General features: G+C 32.5%; 1 protein-coding gene across 1 annotated transcript in view; it reads left to right on the top strand.

Moving 5' to 3' along the window:
• LOC133328060 (estradiol 17-beta-dehydrogenase 11-like) overlaps positions 1-12,513 on the top strand; it is a 68,274-nt gene extending 55,761 nt beyond the window's left edge. The window contains exons 4-8 of the mRNA XM_061536610.1: positions 8,161-8,271; positions 8,572-8,697; positions 8,897-9,018; positions 12,100-12,216; positions 12,285-12,513. Coding sequence (XP_061392594.1) covers positions 8,161-8,271; positions 8,572-8,697; positions 8,897-9,018; positions 12,100-12,216; positions 12,285-12,513 — 705 coding nt within the window. The remainder of the gene's footprint in view (positions 1-8,160; positions 8,272-8,571; positions 8,698-8,896; positions 9,019-12,099; positions 12,217-12,284) is intronic.
• The last annotated feature ends 5,872 nt before the right edge of the window (positions 12,514-18,385 follow it).

Below are 18,385 nucleotides of genomic sequence, written 5' to 3'. Positions count from 1 at the left end.
AGATCAGATAAATCCGTTCAGCCGTTGCCGAGTTTTAGCGAGACTAACGAACAGCAATTCATTTTTATATACATATATATATATATATATAGATAGATTTATTTATAGAATATTTGATATCGTCTATATATAAATGACTTGTTATGATTTACTTTTAAAATGTCGTCTCTATATAGAATAAATTTCAAATGTGTTTTTATTTATCTTCAATAGATCTAACATTCACCTCAGTAGTTTTCTATTGAACTTTTTACCTTTATCTTTTATTAGGCATTATTTCCGTAAAATATCTCTAGAATGTTGTTGATATAAAAACCTCCAAAACTGTCGTCAATTTTTTTGATGACCTTTTTGAGTTATTCTAGAATAATGATTTCTCTCTGTAAACATTTCCACTGACAACAACGCAAAAATATCAAACATTTCAAAACAAATTATAAATAGTTCAAGACCTTTTTTATACTTTGTACAGATTTCGACTTTATTGCCATTTCAAGCGAAAAAATATAAAAACAAAACATTAAAAAAATTGTTAAATATTATATTATTATAGGCACTTAATTATTTCGACGTTGGCTACCAATTTTTACAACGTCATATTTTGTTTGTTGTTTCTTTTTTGCAAAACACAACATTCCAGTAGTACTCGATGTGTTGTTGTGTTATTATTTTTACTATTGTTTGGCCTTTTGTGATCTTTTAACTTTTTTTATTGTCTAGCAGATTGTGTCTTAATTGTAGGCAAATATTCGTTCGACGTCTTTGTTTCTTTGTTACGTCGGATTGGTGAGTGTGTGGAAGTGTTAATCTACAGCTGGCGTATTTAATGTGTTATTTAGCACATTCGCGGTAATGCGATCACAGATAAGACAATGGAAATGTGTAGCATGGCATTGTGCCATTGTCAAAATGTTAGGTTGTTGTTGCTTTTTAAGAAGTAAACAAAGTAGGAATACAGACATAAACATTAAAAATGTAAAACCCTAAAATAATTACATTCTAGTAAACTCAACGATATTAAATGACCACTTATGGGATGATGTATGAAGCAGATTTAAATGTGGTTATAAATAGAATACCGACATAATGTTATTTATTCTGTATTATTTTTATGGCTTAATCTCGTCTAAGTACTTGAGCAAATACCTGAAGCTGTAATCCAACATTATTTCACTCTGTTTTTAATTAGAGTACATATTTGTATGGGTTTCAATCATTATTTTTCTTTAAAAATTTTAAAGTACTTACAAGGTCTCATAATTATGCTTAATAATTTCCGACAGCAAATATGCAAAATAATATATTTTTTCTTTAACTACCCACAAAAGCTAACTCATTGTATATGCATAATTTTTTTGCATGACAAAGAATATATTGGATTTTTAAATATATATATGGGCAATATTGCCAATTTTTTAACATAGCTGAAGCGGAGGTTCACCCCTTTATAAATCAAGAACTACTTAAGTATATGAAAAAAAGTGAATAGTTTTGGGTTAATTGATCTGTCGTTGCAAACTGTTCATGATACTGACCTCCAAACTTTATTTTGGTGGAAGCTGTGTTTACTTTAATATAAAAAAATGTGTAAAAACAGGTTGAGGCAAACCAGTTTTTTTATGTTCTCTATCGATTTGTGACTAAGCCACTCATTGCACGGCCTTCGTGTCAAAATAAAACTAGAAGCCAACAAAATGGGGACTACACCCCCTTTGTATCATTTTACAAAATTTTAACTGCATCTACCTTTAAGTGATGCTGACATTTTGAAGCTCGATTTTGAGTGTTTTTTTAATTTTACTTCTAGCTTTAATACGCCAACAGGAATTTATAAAAATCGATTATAAGATTATTGTATTCGCGAATCTGCGTAATTTGATATGTATTTTGTGTATGTAGTATGCACAGCTTCAGAGTAATACTCATCCGAAGGTGCGAATTTTGTGCGATCAAATTTCTAAAAAACCAATTTTTCGGGCCAAATTTTTAGATCTGTCAACTGAATGATATGGGTACCCGCGATCAATAAGGTTTTTTACGTTTCGAATGATATAAAATCTTTTTCGTGAAAATCCATCTACTAGAACGGCGGGAACTGACCTTCCAAAAACACGAAATTTGGCAAAAAATGTTTTTGAAAATATCGCGGATTTATTTGCGTTTTCTGTGTATCATTTCCGCTTCAATAAATGACCTCATACGGATTTTGATCTTATTCGAAAAGAGAACTTTAAAAACTTCAGCCGAAAGAGAGATGTACGCAATTTATCTCAAAAATAGATTGTGCTGGCACATCCATGGTTCTTAATGGACCACATTGAAATCGGTATAGATCGATGTATTTTTTTAGGGTGCACACCGAAATCGGATGCGCGTTAATGCCATATGGAGTTTTCGGAAATTATTCGCGTTTTACGGTTTTTTGGGTACTTCAATGTAACGTGCGGCACATCTTAGTCGTCAAATGAAATTTCGCAAAATATATATGGATTTGAAGATAAACTTCAGTACTTCCTGGAAACCGCATGCGCATCAAATGATTTTGAGAATTACGCGATTTACACGCAATTTAAAATGTATATTTCATAATATTATTTTATTTTAAGATTTATTCCTATTTATAGAATTCTAAGATTTATCGGAAAGGTCTTGATATAATCCGCAAGGCGTATACTTACACACAAAAAGTGATTATTAATATATATGCCAATTTTTCGGCGAAATTCGGGTAAAATAGCAGAATAACCCCAAAATTTTTTTCTGAATTTTCTTGTATAAAAAATTAAAAAAATAAATATGATGACATTATTTTTTCGAACCAAAAACAAATATTTTTCCTCAATATATTGTTTTGTTGTCTCTGTGATTTAGAAACCGCTACACGGACTTGTATGATTTTGATATCATTTGATTCATCATGGTGTTTAGATTATGTAGATATTTTTAAATTAATTTTTTGGTGTGTGTATGTCATTAATATAATGAAAATATTGACGTAATCTCCTACATTTTTATTATTTTTCTCATATTTCGCGAAGATGTACAACTTTTTCGCGATTATTATAATATATTCATATTCTTATTTTACGGAGGAAGATATATATCAACGTTTTTGGTCAATATAATAAACGGCGTAATTTTAAGATTTTTTTCTTATGCCCAAAATTAAAACCTCGATAACTTTTGCGCGCATCAACCAAAAATTTGATCGCGAACGGTTTCGGAGTCAGAACATTTTTCTCTATATGTGTACCAAAAATCATTGATGTGCCACAAAAACAAAAAAGCTGATTTTTTGAAAATGGAATATTAAAAAATTGGCAATATTGCCCATATATATATTTCAATATCAACCGTTATCATTAAATTCAATAATAAATCGTATCTGGATTATAAAATTCAAAAAGTAACGGTTAAGGAAATTAATTCAATATTGCAGTCTAAGAGGTCTACCCACACGTTTGTTTCTTAAGTCTTTTGTTATTGACCAAAGAAGGGCACCAGCTGCATTAATTAATAAAGTTTCTATAGCTCTCCAATGTCAAAGTATTCTTTCAGAATTTAAATTTTTTATGCATTTTTAGAAGATAATTTCAAGTGGAAATTTATTTCCTATTGTACAATATTGAACTAAAACTGATTTGAGGTAATATAAGGAATACCATTACAATTAGAAAATATTTTCGCATTATTATTACTATTTACTTTATGCATATTTTTGTTTAATTTAACCAACACTATGACCTTGACCTTAATTAAGTGTTTGTTGATATTGTAAACTATGCAAGCAAATGTGCATGATGGGTTTGGCAAATTGAAATTTATAAATTTGTTCACACAAAAGAAAACGAAAAAATGCAGAATTAATATACAACGAAAGTGATAGTTACGTTTTTGGTTTACTCCACATGCAGATTTCTTACAAATTATGCATTCTACCTAAAAATTCCGAAAATTCAACATTTTAAAAAAATATTTTTAGCTTTATACTAAATCTATAATCATGTTTCCTTAACAAAAGAGAAATACTATTGAAATAAATATCTCATAATACTTGTGTTTACAAATTGTTGTAATACAGCGGAGCATAGAAATTGGTCCTGGGTATTGGATATCTAATTAATATAAAAATATGTTGCAACGTTTTAATAACCAGTCAAAAAGTTATTTTATTTGGTAGGTTTGAACATTTTGTTATAAATAAAGTAAAATCTGCAAAACATAAAACTTCTGGTGGTACCGTTTCAGCAGTTTTTACCAAATGTAGGCTATAGTGAACCCAAGATAACCAAAATATGTATGAACTAAATAGCAACAAAAATCAGAACCAATTTAATCAAACTTGACTTAATTCGGTAGCATATGGTAATTTCCGCAAAAGATAAAGTCGATTTTTATTATAATTGTTGTTTTTTTTCATCTAGTTCTTAGGTTACATATTAATTAAATGAGAAACTGTAGAATAAAAACTGCAAAATTAAAATTTAGTTCGTATGACTCCTTCCTAAAAATGACAGCCCAAATTTTTAAGTTTTGAAATTGATCATAAAAATCTTTCAAAATTCAAAAAATTGGCACAATTTGCAGAGTTTTCCCATTATTAGCAATGATGTTTAAAGTCATGTATTTTTGAAGTTGCATATGTGACCGCTCTTATGTTGCTTTTATCTCAAAAGATAAAAACCAAAGGCTCTCACTTTTTTACCACTGATAGTGCACCTAAAGTACTATAAAAAGTATCAAGGGTGAATGTAAAACATGTAATTGTTTTTGAATTTTTAACATTAAAGTTTTATTTTGCCTCCGAAAGTCGTGTAAGTGATCGCAGAAGAGCTCATATGCAAAATGACGTGTCAAACGGGCAAACGTAGATTTTTTGGTCATCCCATTCAAAGCAAAAAACTAAATTGATAACAATCGTACAAGCGTTGGTTCGTTGGTGCGCCATTTACATTCCTGATCTACAAAATCACTATCTACTGTCGAGGTGGCTCAATTTTTATATCCTACACTACTATGTTATAAGGGTATTATAGCCTTTTGTAGTCCCAAGGGTTTGTAACGCCGCGAAACATTGATCCTAGACCCACCTTTTTGGTATACCGATAGTCATAATTCGATTAGCTGAATTGATCTTCACATATGTGTCCGTTAGTCTGTCCATTATAATTTATAAACGCGATAGTTATAAACCAATCATCACGAAATATTTAGGGGTTGAAATGGACCAACAACGTTTAATTTGGCCACAATTATGAGCCAAACATATGACATGGCCACAATTATGACCCAAACATCGCGAAATTTTACACAGAGAAAGATGTTTGACCATGAAATACGCATGACTGTTTTGGTGAAGATTGATCAATATTTAGCGAGTCAAATGGACGCAAAATTTTGTGTGTGGCTATATAATTACTCCTGAAGGACATAGCCCGGAAAGTTTATAGTATGTCCAAGAGGAATGTTTGACCAGTAACTTGGTATCCGTTATAGAGTTATACTCATATATAGTTATACTTCATCGAGGACTATGTATTCTTAATTTTTTTAGTATTACCATTACCACCCTAGAGGGCGAAATTGCATGAGTTTCAGGTTAGGGTCAAGGACGACGCCTATAATCTTTGATGATGATCAGATCATATTTCGGGGATGAAATGTACCGAAAACTTTGTTTTTGTTTGTTTTCTAGACAATTATAAGCCGAACATCACAAATTTTCCATTGAGCGCTCAGTGGTAGTTTTGTTAGGTAACATGAAATTGGATGAACTAAAATTTGTGAAAATATATATGGAAGCTTTATCCAAATATGAACCAAATATGATTTCAACGAAACTTGCCACAGGTTAGGTTATACTAATTTCAGTACATTTTGTTCCAATCAGCCATATATTGGTTCCTTTGTGCGTCAATTACTTAAAATCAATCGATAGTATATAAAGGAGCTATATCTAAATCTCAACCGATTTTCACGAAACTTGGCACACATCGTTCTGGACTAAATTCAGTACGCTATGCAATATTAGAACTTTGTTACATTATTTTCATAAAATCGGACGAAACTATATATGGGAGCTACATCTAAACATGGGCCGATTTTCCGAAAGATGGCAGACATCGTTCTAGGCTCAATCCAGTAAGTTATGTCAAATTTCGTGCAAATTGAAAGATATATAGAGACTTTGGTGCACCATTTACATTAAATCGGACGAAAATATATATGGGAGTTATATCTAAATCTGGACCGATTTTCACGAAACTTTGGAGACATCACTCTAGGCACAATATATATGGACGAAAATATATATGGGAGTCAATATATACCTCAAATCCCATACTTTGTTCGATGTCAGTAAGCTTTAGAACTCTTAAGATGTAACTGTATCGAAAATTGGAAGCGACGGAGCTGACTATATGATACCCTTCACCACTTTGGGTACATACAAGAGATGAGAGATGTAGAAGAGACATTGCATCTTTGGAAGACCATTGAAATGGAATCGGGACCGATTTCAACAAAAATACACAGACATCAAACTGGACCTAATTCAGTACGCTGTGCAATCGGGCAAACCTTGGTTTAGTGCACCATTTACATAAAATCGAACAAAACTATATTGGGAGCTATATATAATCTGAGCCGATTTTCTAGAATTTTAATAGGGTTCGTCCTTGGGCCCAAAAAAAACCTCTGTGCCAAATTTCATCCAAATCGGATCATAAATGCGACCTGCACTTTGTTTACAATTTAATGTCAACAAACGGACGGACTGGCATGCACAAATCGGCTCAGAAAGTGATTCTATGCATATTTCCAAAAGGAACCATGGATCTTTCTTGTTTCCTTATGCCTGCTACAAACATATGCACAAAGACATAATACCCTGCACCACAGTGTGGTGGAGGGTATAATTATCAGGAAATTGCAAAAGATTAGGAAAGAGCGTCAAAAATAGAAAATACGTGTATCGGTGTTTTGAAAGTTTACGTCGTGAGGTAACCTAAAAAGGGGGACAATATTTTTCAAGATTTTTAAAAATATTCGGATTACTTGTTTTTGAAATTCTTAACAAGAAGAGGAATATTTTTGTCATTAATGTTAACCTTTAATCGGCTCTTTTCGGTTCCCTTTTTCAGAAATTATTGAAAACTCACTTAAGTCGGTGTTATAGCAGTTCAGAATATTCTGCAATAGTGTTCACCATACAATAGTGTTCACCAAAATAGATCAAAACTCGAAAATCAGCCTAAACGTCAAAAATCTTAAAAATATGTAAACTCACTTTAGGGCTAATGCCGATCTTATTCCGAGTTTGTACCAATTTTTCCCACTAGAAGTCGTTTCAGAAGGATGGTGTAAAGAACAGAAATATTCTCCATCAAATTTTAATATAAATGACTAATATATATACCGATAATATGGATGTCAGTTTAGGACAAAAAATTCCAAAACAATTTAGCAATTTTTGTCATAGAAATTTCACTCTTTTCAACAAAAGTAACATGAATCTTCATTTTTCGTCTAAAAATTAAATATTATACATCAAATTTCACTATAAATCTCAAAACAAACTATATATTTCAATTGAATAGGATTTTAGAAATTTGTAATATAATATCAACTATATTGACAAAAAATTCTTTGTTGACATCAGATAGTGTTAATTCCACAACTGTGTTAACCATTACTGTTAATACATTTTCGTCTTGTCATACCTCTTATCTCTTTGTCAGATTTTGATTTATAGAACAATTTTCAATTAAAAATGTATATCAAGAACCACATTCTTTGCTATAAAAGGAATCGTATTATCACACCTTTAAAAACTATTAAATTAATATCCGGTTGTTAAGAATGCCAAAAACTGCCACAATTTTCCTATCAAATGCCACCGAAACGCTTGTGTCTTAAGTCTTTCGTTTTATTTACCAAAAATACCATATCTGGCAATAAGTTATAATCAATACATTAAATGTCGTAACTGTTCTTAACAAATTGCTGCAACACCACCAATACTTAGCATGTCCATTTTGTAAGACATTTTGAAATATGTTTTTTTGACCATACTGATTACCAAAAATTCTTGGTTGCACAAAAACCCCCCAAAATAAATATTTCAACACTATTAATTTTTTGTTATTTTTTTCTTTGTAGATTTCATTGCTGATCAACAACGCTGGCGTTGTGTCCGGTATGCATTTGTTAAATACACCCGATCATTTAATTGAACGTTCGTTCAATGTAAATGTTATGGCTCATTTTTGGGTAAGTTTATGTTTAAATCAGAGATTGTGTGTGTGAGTGCGAACGCAGCAAGTTTGGTAAATTTTTGTTAGTTATACAAACTCACACACAGAACAAGTTGTGGTAGAGACACTGCTGCAACGCACTCTAAATTATTCTTGTGTTGCAACATTACCTTCAACGAACGAATGAACGAACCTCAACATTTTGGTTCTTGTCGTTAACCTTGCTGTGTTTAGTTGTGTGTCTCTCCTTTAACCAGGTTTTTGCAAAGTAAATTTAATATTTTTTTTCTTCTTCTTCTGTTTCTTTGTCTTGCAGACCACCAAAGCTTTCCTACCCAAAATGATTGAGAACGAAAATGGCCATATTGTAACCATAGCTTCATTGGCTGGTCATGTTGGTATAACCAAATTGGTCGATTATTGTGCCAGTAAATTTGCTGCGGTAAGTTGTTGTTATTTGAAATCTTGTTTTTTTTTCCTGCACTTCTATGATTGAGAATTTTTTTTTTGAAAAGAAAATTTTGCAATACTCACATGCCTACTTTGTGTGTGTGTGTGAGTGTCTGCGTAAAAATGTGGTTTTTATTGGTCAATTCTGATTTGTTTTTCTCGTTTGTTTATTTTTCATTCTTTCCACATAGGTTGGTTTCGATGAAGCTTTACGCCTAGAACTGGAAGTCCTTGGTCATACCAATATCCAAACCACCTGCGTCTGTCCATTCTTTATCCAACAGACTGGCATGTTTGACGATGTTAATGCCCGGTGAGTTTGAAACGTATAAAGAACATAATTTAAATTCTGGTTTTGGAATTGAATTTAATATTATTAAATTTAATTTTTATATAATAATAAAAATTAAATGGTTTATAAATCAATTGCCACGTGAAAAGGGAAAGTAAATGGGAATAATCATTGGACGTTTATCAGAGCATGTGGCATATAATTATTTATTTAAATATTTGAAACATTTGTAACGTAATTTACTTCAATAATTTCGAACACGTTTCTAAAAACCTGTTTAGATTGATTAGGTGATTTTGTTGGAATAAAGTTTAATGACATTCACCGAGGAGATTGACATTAACTGGGGAGAATTTAATTTAACACGATATCTATATCGATATAGTCTCTGTGACACTAGGAGTGTTTTTCTAATAAAAATACCTCTGGACCCCAAGAGGAGTTTATTCGATTTTAAAATCTTCTGGATCCTGACGAGAGTTTTTTATAAAAAAAAATGTTCAAAATCCTGAAGTAGGGTTCCTTCTATTGAATCTCGGATAAGATTTTTCTTATTTTGAGGTGAGAAGTCTTTTTATTTTGTGTTCCCCTAGACACCTGAAGAGGTAAAAATCGTCAGGTCCCTGAGGAATGTTTTTTTCTACAGAGAAAAATTTCTCAGGAACCTGAAGCCTGAAACTTCTTTCCTTATAATATAAATCCTCAAGACACTGAGAAATGTTTTTTTCTACAGAAAAAATCCTCAAAACCTTGAGGATTCGTTAGGTGCCTGCGAATTATTTTTCTAAAAAAAAAATCGTCAGATTCCTGAAGAGTATTATTCCTATATAAAACAAATGCCTCAGGTCCAAAAGGAGTATTTTGTCTATAGAAAAAAGTTCTCCAGGTCCCTGAGGCTTGCTTTTTCTGTAGAAAAAAATCCTCAGGTCTCTGATTATTATTATTCCAGTAGAAAAAAATCCTCAGGACCCTGAGGAGTGTTTTTCTATAAAAAAAAGTTCCCCAGGTCTCTCAAGAGTGTTTTTTCTGAAAGAAAAACTCCTTAGGAGACTGAGAAGTGTTTTGTTTCTATAGAAAAAAATTCTCACGATGCTGAGGAGTGTTTTTCTATAGAAACAAATTTAATCAGCACCAGAGGTGTGTTTTTGTATAAAAAATCCTCAGGGCCCTGAGGAGTGTATTTTCTATAGAGAATAAATTTCTGAGAACATGAGCAGTATTTTTAATAGAACAAAAATTAGTTAGGGTCCTGAGCAGTGAATTAGTTAGGTTCCTGAGCAGTGATTGTTCTATAAAAGATTTCTCAGACCTCGAGGAAACTATTTTCTTTAGAAAAAATCCTGAGGAAACTAAGGAGTATTCCTTCAGGAAGCTTATGACGATGAAGATAATTTTTTTATAACAAAAAAACTTCTCAGGAACCTGAAGAGTGTTCTTTGTTTAGCCCAAAATTGCTCAGGACCCTGAGAATAATTCTTTCTACGACAAATCCTCAGGACCCTGAGAAGTGTTCTTTCGAAACAAAAAAATTCCTCAGGACCCTATAAACATTTTTTTCAGGACCCCGAGGAGTTTTTTTCTGAGAACCTGAGCAGTACTTTTTTAATAGAACAAAAAATTACGTAGGGGCCTGAATACTGATATTTCTATACAAAAATTCTCAGTAGCCTATGTAGATTTCTTTGCAGAAAAAGCAACTCAAGACCACGAAAAAAGATTTTCTCTCTAGGAAAACAGTTCTCAGGACTAAGAGGAGATTTTTTCTCATGTCCTGGAGAAGTACTTTTTTCTATACAAAAAATTTGCTCGAGACCTTAAAAATCAATGTTATATTTTTATAGAGGACCTCATCGATACATAAAGCACATCGTCTATAAAAAGATGACCTCCTTTATGTATAGGAGACCACCTCCATAATATGAGGACCTCCTCTATGTACAGGAGACCACCTCTATTTATAGTGGACAACCTCTATATATAGCGGACCCCCTCAATGTATATTGGACCTCCCCTATGGATAGAGGACCTGCTCTATGCATAAGGACCTTGTCTATGTATACAGTATATGTATGGAGGACATCCTCTATGTATAGAGGACATCCTCTATGTATAGAGGACACCCTCTATGTATAGACGACACCCTCTATGTATAGAGGACATCCTCTATGTATAGAGGACATCCTCTATGTATAGAGGACATCCTCTATGTATAGAGTACATCCTCTATGTATAGAGGACATCCTCTATGTATAGAGGACATCCTCTATGTATAGAGGACATCCTCTATGTATAGAGGACATCCTCTATGTATAGAGGACATCCTCTATGTATAGAGGACCTCCTCTATGTATAGAGGACCTCCTCTATGTATAGAGGACCTCCTCTATGTATAGAGGACCTCCTCTATGTATAGAGGACCTCCTCTATGTATAGAGGACCTCCTCTATGCAGAGAGGACCTTTAAAAGACCTCGTCTATGTGTAGAGGACCTCCTCTATGCATAGAGAACCTTTTCTTAGTATAGAGGACCTCTTCCATGTATTGAGGGCATTCTTGAAGTATAGAGGAATTCCTATTCTATTTGTTTAGTGAACCTTTTCCAACCATATGGTAACTCCTTTGTACGTTATCAATAACAAATCTTTTCAGAAATATTAGGCCTTACTTTCTATTAACAATACATAGATGACCCTCCTACGGATAGATGTAATCTACTATGGATAGATGTGATCTACAATACAGGCGTTTTATTCCACCTCATTATTGTGTACACCTTATAGGGTCCTTCTCTATCTCCCAATAGAAGAACGTTTCTGTTAAAAGGCGGATTCATCTGTTAATAAAAACCTCCTCTATTTATTGAGAATATTTTATGAATAAAATAACTCTCGTATTGAGATGATCTTATTCAGCTATAGGGAACCCCCTCTAACTGTATATGCTCTATTATTAAAGGATTTTCTCTACATATAGAGAATCTCTACTAGCTATATATGACCTCATCTATATATGACCCCATAGAAAATCCGTTTTTATACCGATCATATATAAATATTTATTTCTTCATGAAATTAATTTCTCATTTTTTGTTCCTTTTTGTAGATGGGTGCCAACCTTGAATGCCAATGATGTTGCCGATCGTGTCATTACTGCCATAAAGAAAAATGAAAAAATTGCCATAATTCCAGGATACTGCAAATTCCTATTGTCCCTTAAATGGTATGTTAAAACTCAAACTCCCTCAAATAATTACGATTCTATATAATTTTTTATTATATTTTTTCCAGGACCTTCCCATGGGGCTGTGTTGGTGGTCTGCTCCGGCGTCTGGTGCCCGATGCATCACCACATGGTGTTGCCCAGAAATCCCTACTAAATGTTTACAAAAAATTATCCACATCTGCAGCACCGGCAGGCATTACAGATTTGTCTTCAGTTTACAAAGATCCGGCCCTTACAAAGGCGGGAACACTGCTAATAAAACGTTCTCCCTCATTGGGTGAAAGAGTATTGTAAATTATGAGAAAAAGTCCATTTGATTGTTTTCATATGCACGCACGCTAGCTTGTACGCCCGCCCGCCGAAGACAGTCATATATAAAAATTTAGTCTAGTAAAACCTAAGAGGTCTTAGCATTTTAAGTATTTCCCCCGATCCATTATTTTGTTTTTTTTATAATGCTTTTAATTTATTTTTTTAAAGCGAAAAATATTGGCATTTGTTAACGTTTTGATTTTTTTAATTAATTAATTAATTAATAATACAGTGGGTAATGGTTATGACGACCAAAAATAAAAATAATTAAAATGAAAAAAAATGCTTCTAAAGAGCTATAGAGACAGAGCGATATTTAGCGATTTATGAATATTTCTAAAATTGTTCGTTATACCATTGCTCCACTGTATTTTTCTTTTGTACCTAGCCTAAGTAAGTGTTTTTTCATATTTTTGTAGTATTAGTTGTAGGTAGGCGAAATCAATACAAAATTTAAAAAAAAAATGTTTGATGTAAAAAATAGTGCTCAAAATGACTTCCACGTAAGAGAAAGAATATCATTGATGTATTTAAGGTCCAGGAGACTGATCCATTAGCTCCAATATGTCGGGAAGCTGATTCCACTCTGGGGTAAATATACAGTCGAAATCACTTATAACGACGGTCAAGAAACCGGCCCAAAAGGTCGCTTTAAGCGATATGTCGTTATAAACGATATCAAATAAAGAGAAAAAAGTTTCTCGAGACTATAAATACAGACGTCATAACCGATATGTTGTCATAAACGATGTCGTTATAAACGATGTTGACTGTAATACAATTCTCGAATTAATCCTTTCCACATCAAGTGAATGAGGCAGCCAAAGCAATTCTTCAAGAATTAGCTTTGCTTTATTATTTTTTTAATTAATTGCCAAACATTTTTTTACAAAATTTTAAAGCAAAATACTTTTAAGTGATATTAATTATAGTTATAGTCTTAGTTGTAATTGTTTATTAATAACTTTAATTGAACAATCAGCAAAATCAACAAATCAGGGTTATATTTTCAATTTTATTTTCTGTTATATTTTTCTACAAAAACATTTCATAATTTTTATAAGTCGGTATATGTTGCAAATTGTGTATAAGCAATAATTGCACCTAGGGCACTGTTAACACATTTATCCCACATGCATTATAAAATTCCCCAACACATAATTTTCCCCTCCTCCATAATTCCAATTCTCACCATTTGGACCAGCAGCAAAAAAATATTTTCATAAAATCCCCAATCCCCAAAAATAATTTCCCATTTCAATTTTCTATTAATTTCTACCAAAGATGCCTTCTAACCAATTATGTATCGTTCTCTGGCCTGGATCAAATCTTAATCTTCAATAATATTTTTCTAAGAGATTTATTGCCTAAATACTCAAAATTCAGTTTTAAATTTAAATGTTTGTTATAGAAATTTAATTTTTTGCCATACTGGTCCAGATGCTTTCACAACCAATTACATTTTTATCCTTATACCCAAATCCACTTCCCAATTCCCCATCCACCATGCATCGAATGTTTGTTCCTACATCACAATTCAATACAATTTATTCTTTTTTATATCTTATCTAGCAATTTTCAATATCTTTGTTATTTTAGTTTCAAACTTATTACTTATGTAAGACAGAAGTATTTAGAAAAAAAACGTATAAGTAAACAATAAACATGAATAAAATATATACAAAAAATATATTCGACATTAAAAATTACTCTCTTTCTTGATGTTTTTGTTTTTGCTGAAAGACTGAAAAAACTGTCCGGGGTTAAAATAAAAATTGTTTTTTTCTGAACTCTGTGCCTTTATATGATCTAAAATACCAAATTTTAGATTTTTATTCCGACAAACAATTTTTGACACTTAAAGGGTTAAAGGATGATGCTAAAACTCGATTAAAATCAACTTGTCTAGGTTTTATAAGTTTGCAGCTAAAACTCCATTCTAGGTCTTTTTAGAGTCCTGTTAAAAATCTTTAAAAACATCCACGCATTTAGGCATTTGAATGGTGATACTGAAACTCGTTAAAATTTCACGCCTGTAGACTTTTTTATGGTCAAGTTAAAACCATTCAAAAAATCCAAACATAGAGCAATTTTAAAAATCTTATAAAATCCAAGCCAAATCAAATCAAATAATACACGCCCATCGGCTTTTGTATGGTTCTGGTAAAAAATCCAAAGAGACAAAAAATCTGCGTCTTAAAAAATACACCCTTATTGATTTAGAGTTGTTAAAAATATGACGATGTGCAGAGCTTGGGTCAATTCGGGTCATTCCATTCGCTTAATATTAGATTTATAAACATTTTAAATTTTGATCCATTGAATATGAAAAGGTTGGTTCAAATCGGACGCATGCTATTAAATAAACTATTTTTTCCTTAGATTTTCATTTTGTTCGGCTCGAGGTCAAAGGTCAACGAAAATCACATAAAATTAAAAAAAATATGTACAGCAAAATATTGACAATTTTTATTATCTTATGTGTAATTATAATTTAAAAACCAGTTAGCGGAGCAGTATAGGTGAACAGTGACGACCATATGATACCCTACACAACTACCACTAATGTCTATGTTTCTGCGGATCCGAGCAAGGGCAATATTTGCACTCTCTTGGTTGATAATAGGACAACAGCTCCAATTTCTGGCATATTTCCCAAATCTTGTTGTCCTAAGTCGAATATTTACGCCATATAATAAAAATTTGGTCACTTTAGGTTTTGGTTGATTTGATCCTCGGACCGATCAACATCTAAACAGTCGTTCTAAGTATTAGGTTAGATTCCCTTCACCATGTGAAATATGCATGCAATGATGGCCTCTAGAGCCTCTAGAAAATCTGAAAAAAAATAAATATCATCAAAACATCACCGAAAATTATAGGCGTCGTCCTTGATCAAAACCGGAACTTCATGTAAAATTCCAAATCGATCAGTGCGACATTTCCACCCTCTAGTGGGGTAATATATCAGAATACGTAGATCCCCGTAAATATTTAAGTATAACTCCCACATCCGAGTACATACAGCAATATAATTTATATAAATTTAAAGCTCAACCACTCCCCTTAGATATACTATCAACTTCTCGAGTATATGTCCTTCGGGAGTAAATATATACGCCCAGAATAAAAATTTTTTCGTTTTTTATCTTTTTTGGCAAGAACCATTCTAAATGCAAAATTTCGTGAAGATTGGTCCATAACTGTGGCCTGTATCGTGTTTACAAATTATAATGGGCAGACGGACGGACTCACATGTCAAGATCGACTAAACTCGTCTAGGTATAAAGATCGGCACACTAAAATATGGGTCTAGGCCAATATTTCGCAACATTACAAACTTTTTGTAATGTTGTTATACACTTGTGTAGTGTATAACAAAAAGACGAATATATTACGAAATAGGTAGGCTTCATATCATAACGCCAAAATCGAGTCAGTAGTTCAAAAACCATGAGCCAAAAACTGGAACATTAAATTTTCATTTTCGCCATTTCAATAGATGACGGTGCGATCGCCAAAGTGACAAGTCGTTACGGAAAATCAAGGCATTAATAAAAAATGAAGTGATTTTTAAACGATTTGTGATATAAGGATAATTTGAACGGTTATGAACAGCTTAAAGGATCTTATTTCGTGCGAGGAAATCACATAGAAAGTTTTCTATTCACGCTGGACATAATTCTATAACACTATTAAGTATTTTACTTTCATGATAAGCATTTTTTTACAACGAAAGCACGCATTTCTAATTTTTCCATTGTCAAAAATATGAAGGAGTTGCCAGATTGAAACAAAATTTAACATGTATTCATTACAGAGATGGCTGAGAACTGTGAAAAATTAGCTTTAAAATTATCACTTTAAATAAATTTTCTAAATAAAATTTGTCGATTCTTAACACCTAGTTTGTGTTTATAGAGCAAGTTTTTTTTTAAATGTTACTGCCATCTGTCTGGCTGGTGCTCAATAACTCTCGAAAGTAGTAACTGATTTCATAAAAAATTGCATTACATCTTAATATTTCTTACAAACTTAAATCAAGCTTTTTCTGGTGGCTCGCACACAAAATGTTCAAAATTTTGTAATATTATTCTAATGGACTATCCGATTTGAAGCAAAAACCAGTAAGGAAAGTAGTTAAGTCTGACGGGGCCGACTATATGATACCCTTTACCACTTTGGCTATATTCAAGAGATGCTTCCTAACAGACCTCGCATTTTTGAAGGACCATTGACATGAAAGTGGACTACTTACATATATGATCTGTGTTTATATGTGAACCGAGCGCTGTTGAAGATATAATCTCCAGTTCATCCACAATCATCAGTTCATTATTTAGTGTACCCTTTAATTCTTTGGTGCACAAATTGTGGCCTACATACATATGCACAAAGACATAATACCCTGTACCACAGTGTGGTAAAGTTTATAATTACAGAAGATGGAAGATGGGACTTATAGTCCAATTCCTTTTAGTACCTTCCCCCAAAATTATCAAAATTTTGAAAATTTGTTAATCCGATAACTATCGGATAACAAATAGGCACATTGTTATATTTCCTCCAAACGTAAATCAAGTTCGAAGATGCGACCCATTGGTCCACTCCGTCTGGTACCTCTCTCGCAATGTAATATCCAATACTTTATAAACCAAATCTTAAAAAAAAACCTTATTTAGATTAATATTCAACTACCTTCCATATGACATCACTTACATTTGAATACCATCAACACGGAAAGTTATAGCAAAAATAAATGAGATATGCCAGTTTAATAAATCCGTCGTCAGCGCCATCTAATGATGACCATGATAAAAATCATGCAAATCAGTTTTCAAGTCCGTCCTTTCAAGCGCATATTTTTTGAGTTTAAAATCGCATATCAAATATGAAAGAGTAAGTAGTCCACTTTTCCACTTTTTAAAACACACATATTACCGAGAGAAATTAAAGAACAATTTAATAAATCGATTTAAAGTCATAATTCTCAATTTGATACGCTGTGCAAAAGATCGTGTCAATCGGACAACCGTTTTAGGTGTTTACCTAAAATCTGACGAAAATGTATATAGTAATAATATCTAAATCTTAGTCGATTTCAACGAAACAGGCCAGAGATCAATTTATTTTAACTTCAGTACATTTTGCAACATGTTGTGTCAATCGGACGGAAATATATGTTTATGATAGCTATATGTACATCTAAACCGATTTTTACAAATCTTGACATACCTAAGGCTATATAAACTTGAGTACATTGTCCAAATTGTGTGCCAATCGGAAACTTTGGTTTTTAGTGCACCATTTACAATAAATATATATCGACGCCTCCGAACCATAGTATGCTAAGTCTGAAAAGTGAGTTTTTCAGTAGTAGCTTTCAAAGTATGGAAGTTTCTTTAATCGTACGTGCAATGCTAAGTAAATTTTTGCTTATAACTTTGGTTTTGGTTTGGCCGATGATTACTAAAATTTCAGTGAATTTAAATTAAGGACCGTAGTACCTAAAAACGTAAAGAACTTTAAAACATGCAAAGTCGACTTAGCATACTATGGTTCGGAGGCGTCGATATGACAGCTATACCAAAATCCGAACAAATTTTTACCAATTTCAATATGGTTCGTCCTTGGGCCAAGCAAATCAACTGTAGCAAATTTTATCCAAATCGGATAATAAATGCGACCTGTACTTTGTTTACAATGTGACATGGACAGACCGGCGGACGGACATGCATAAATCGACTCAGAAAGGGATTATATGCATATTCTCAAAAGGAACCAGATTCTATCGCGTTGCCTTTTGCCTGTTACAAACATATGCACAAAGACATAATACTCTGTACCACACTGT

Source organism: Musca vetustissima, unplaced genomic scaffold (assembly GCF_032173495.1).
Source record: "Musca vetustissima isolate MV318-11 ecotype Yass unplaced genomic scaffold, APGP_CSIRO_Mvet_v1 utg11591, whole genome shotgun sequence".
NCBI classification, from domain to species: domain Eukaryota; kingdom Metazoa; phylum Arthropoda; class Insecta; order Diptera; family Muscidae; genus Musca; species Musca vetustissima.
This window is presented reverse-complemented; position numbering and strand designations above follow the sequence as displayed.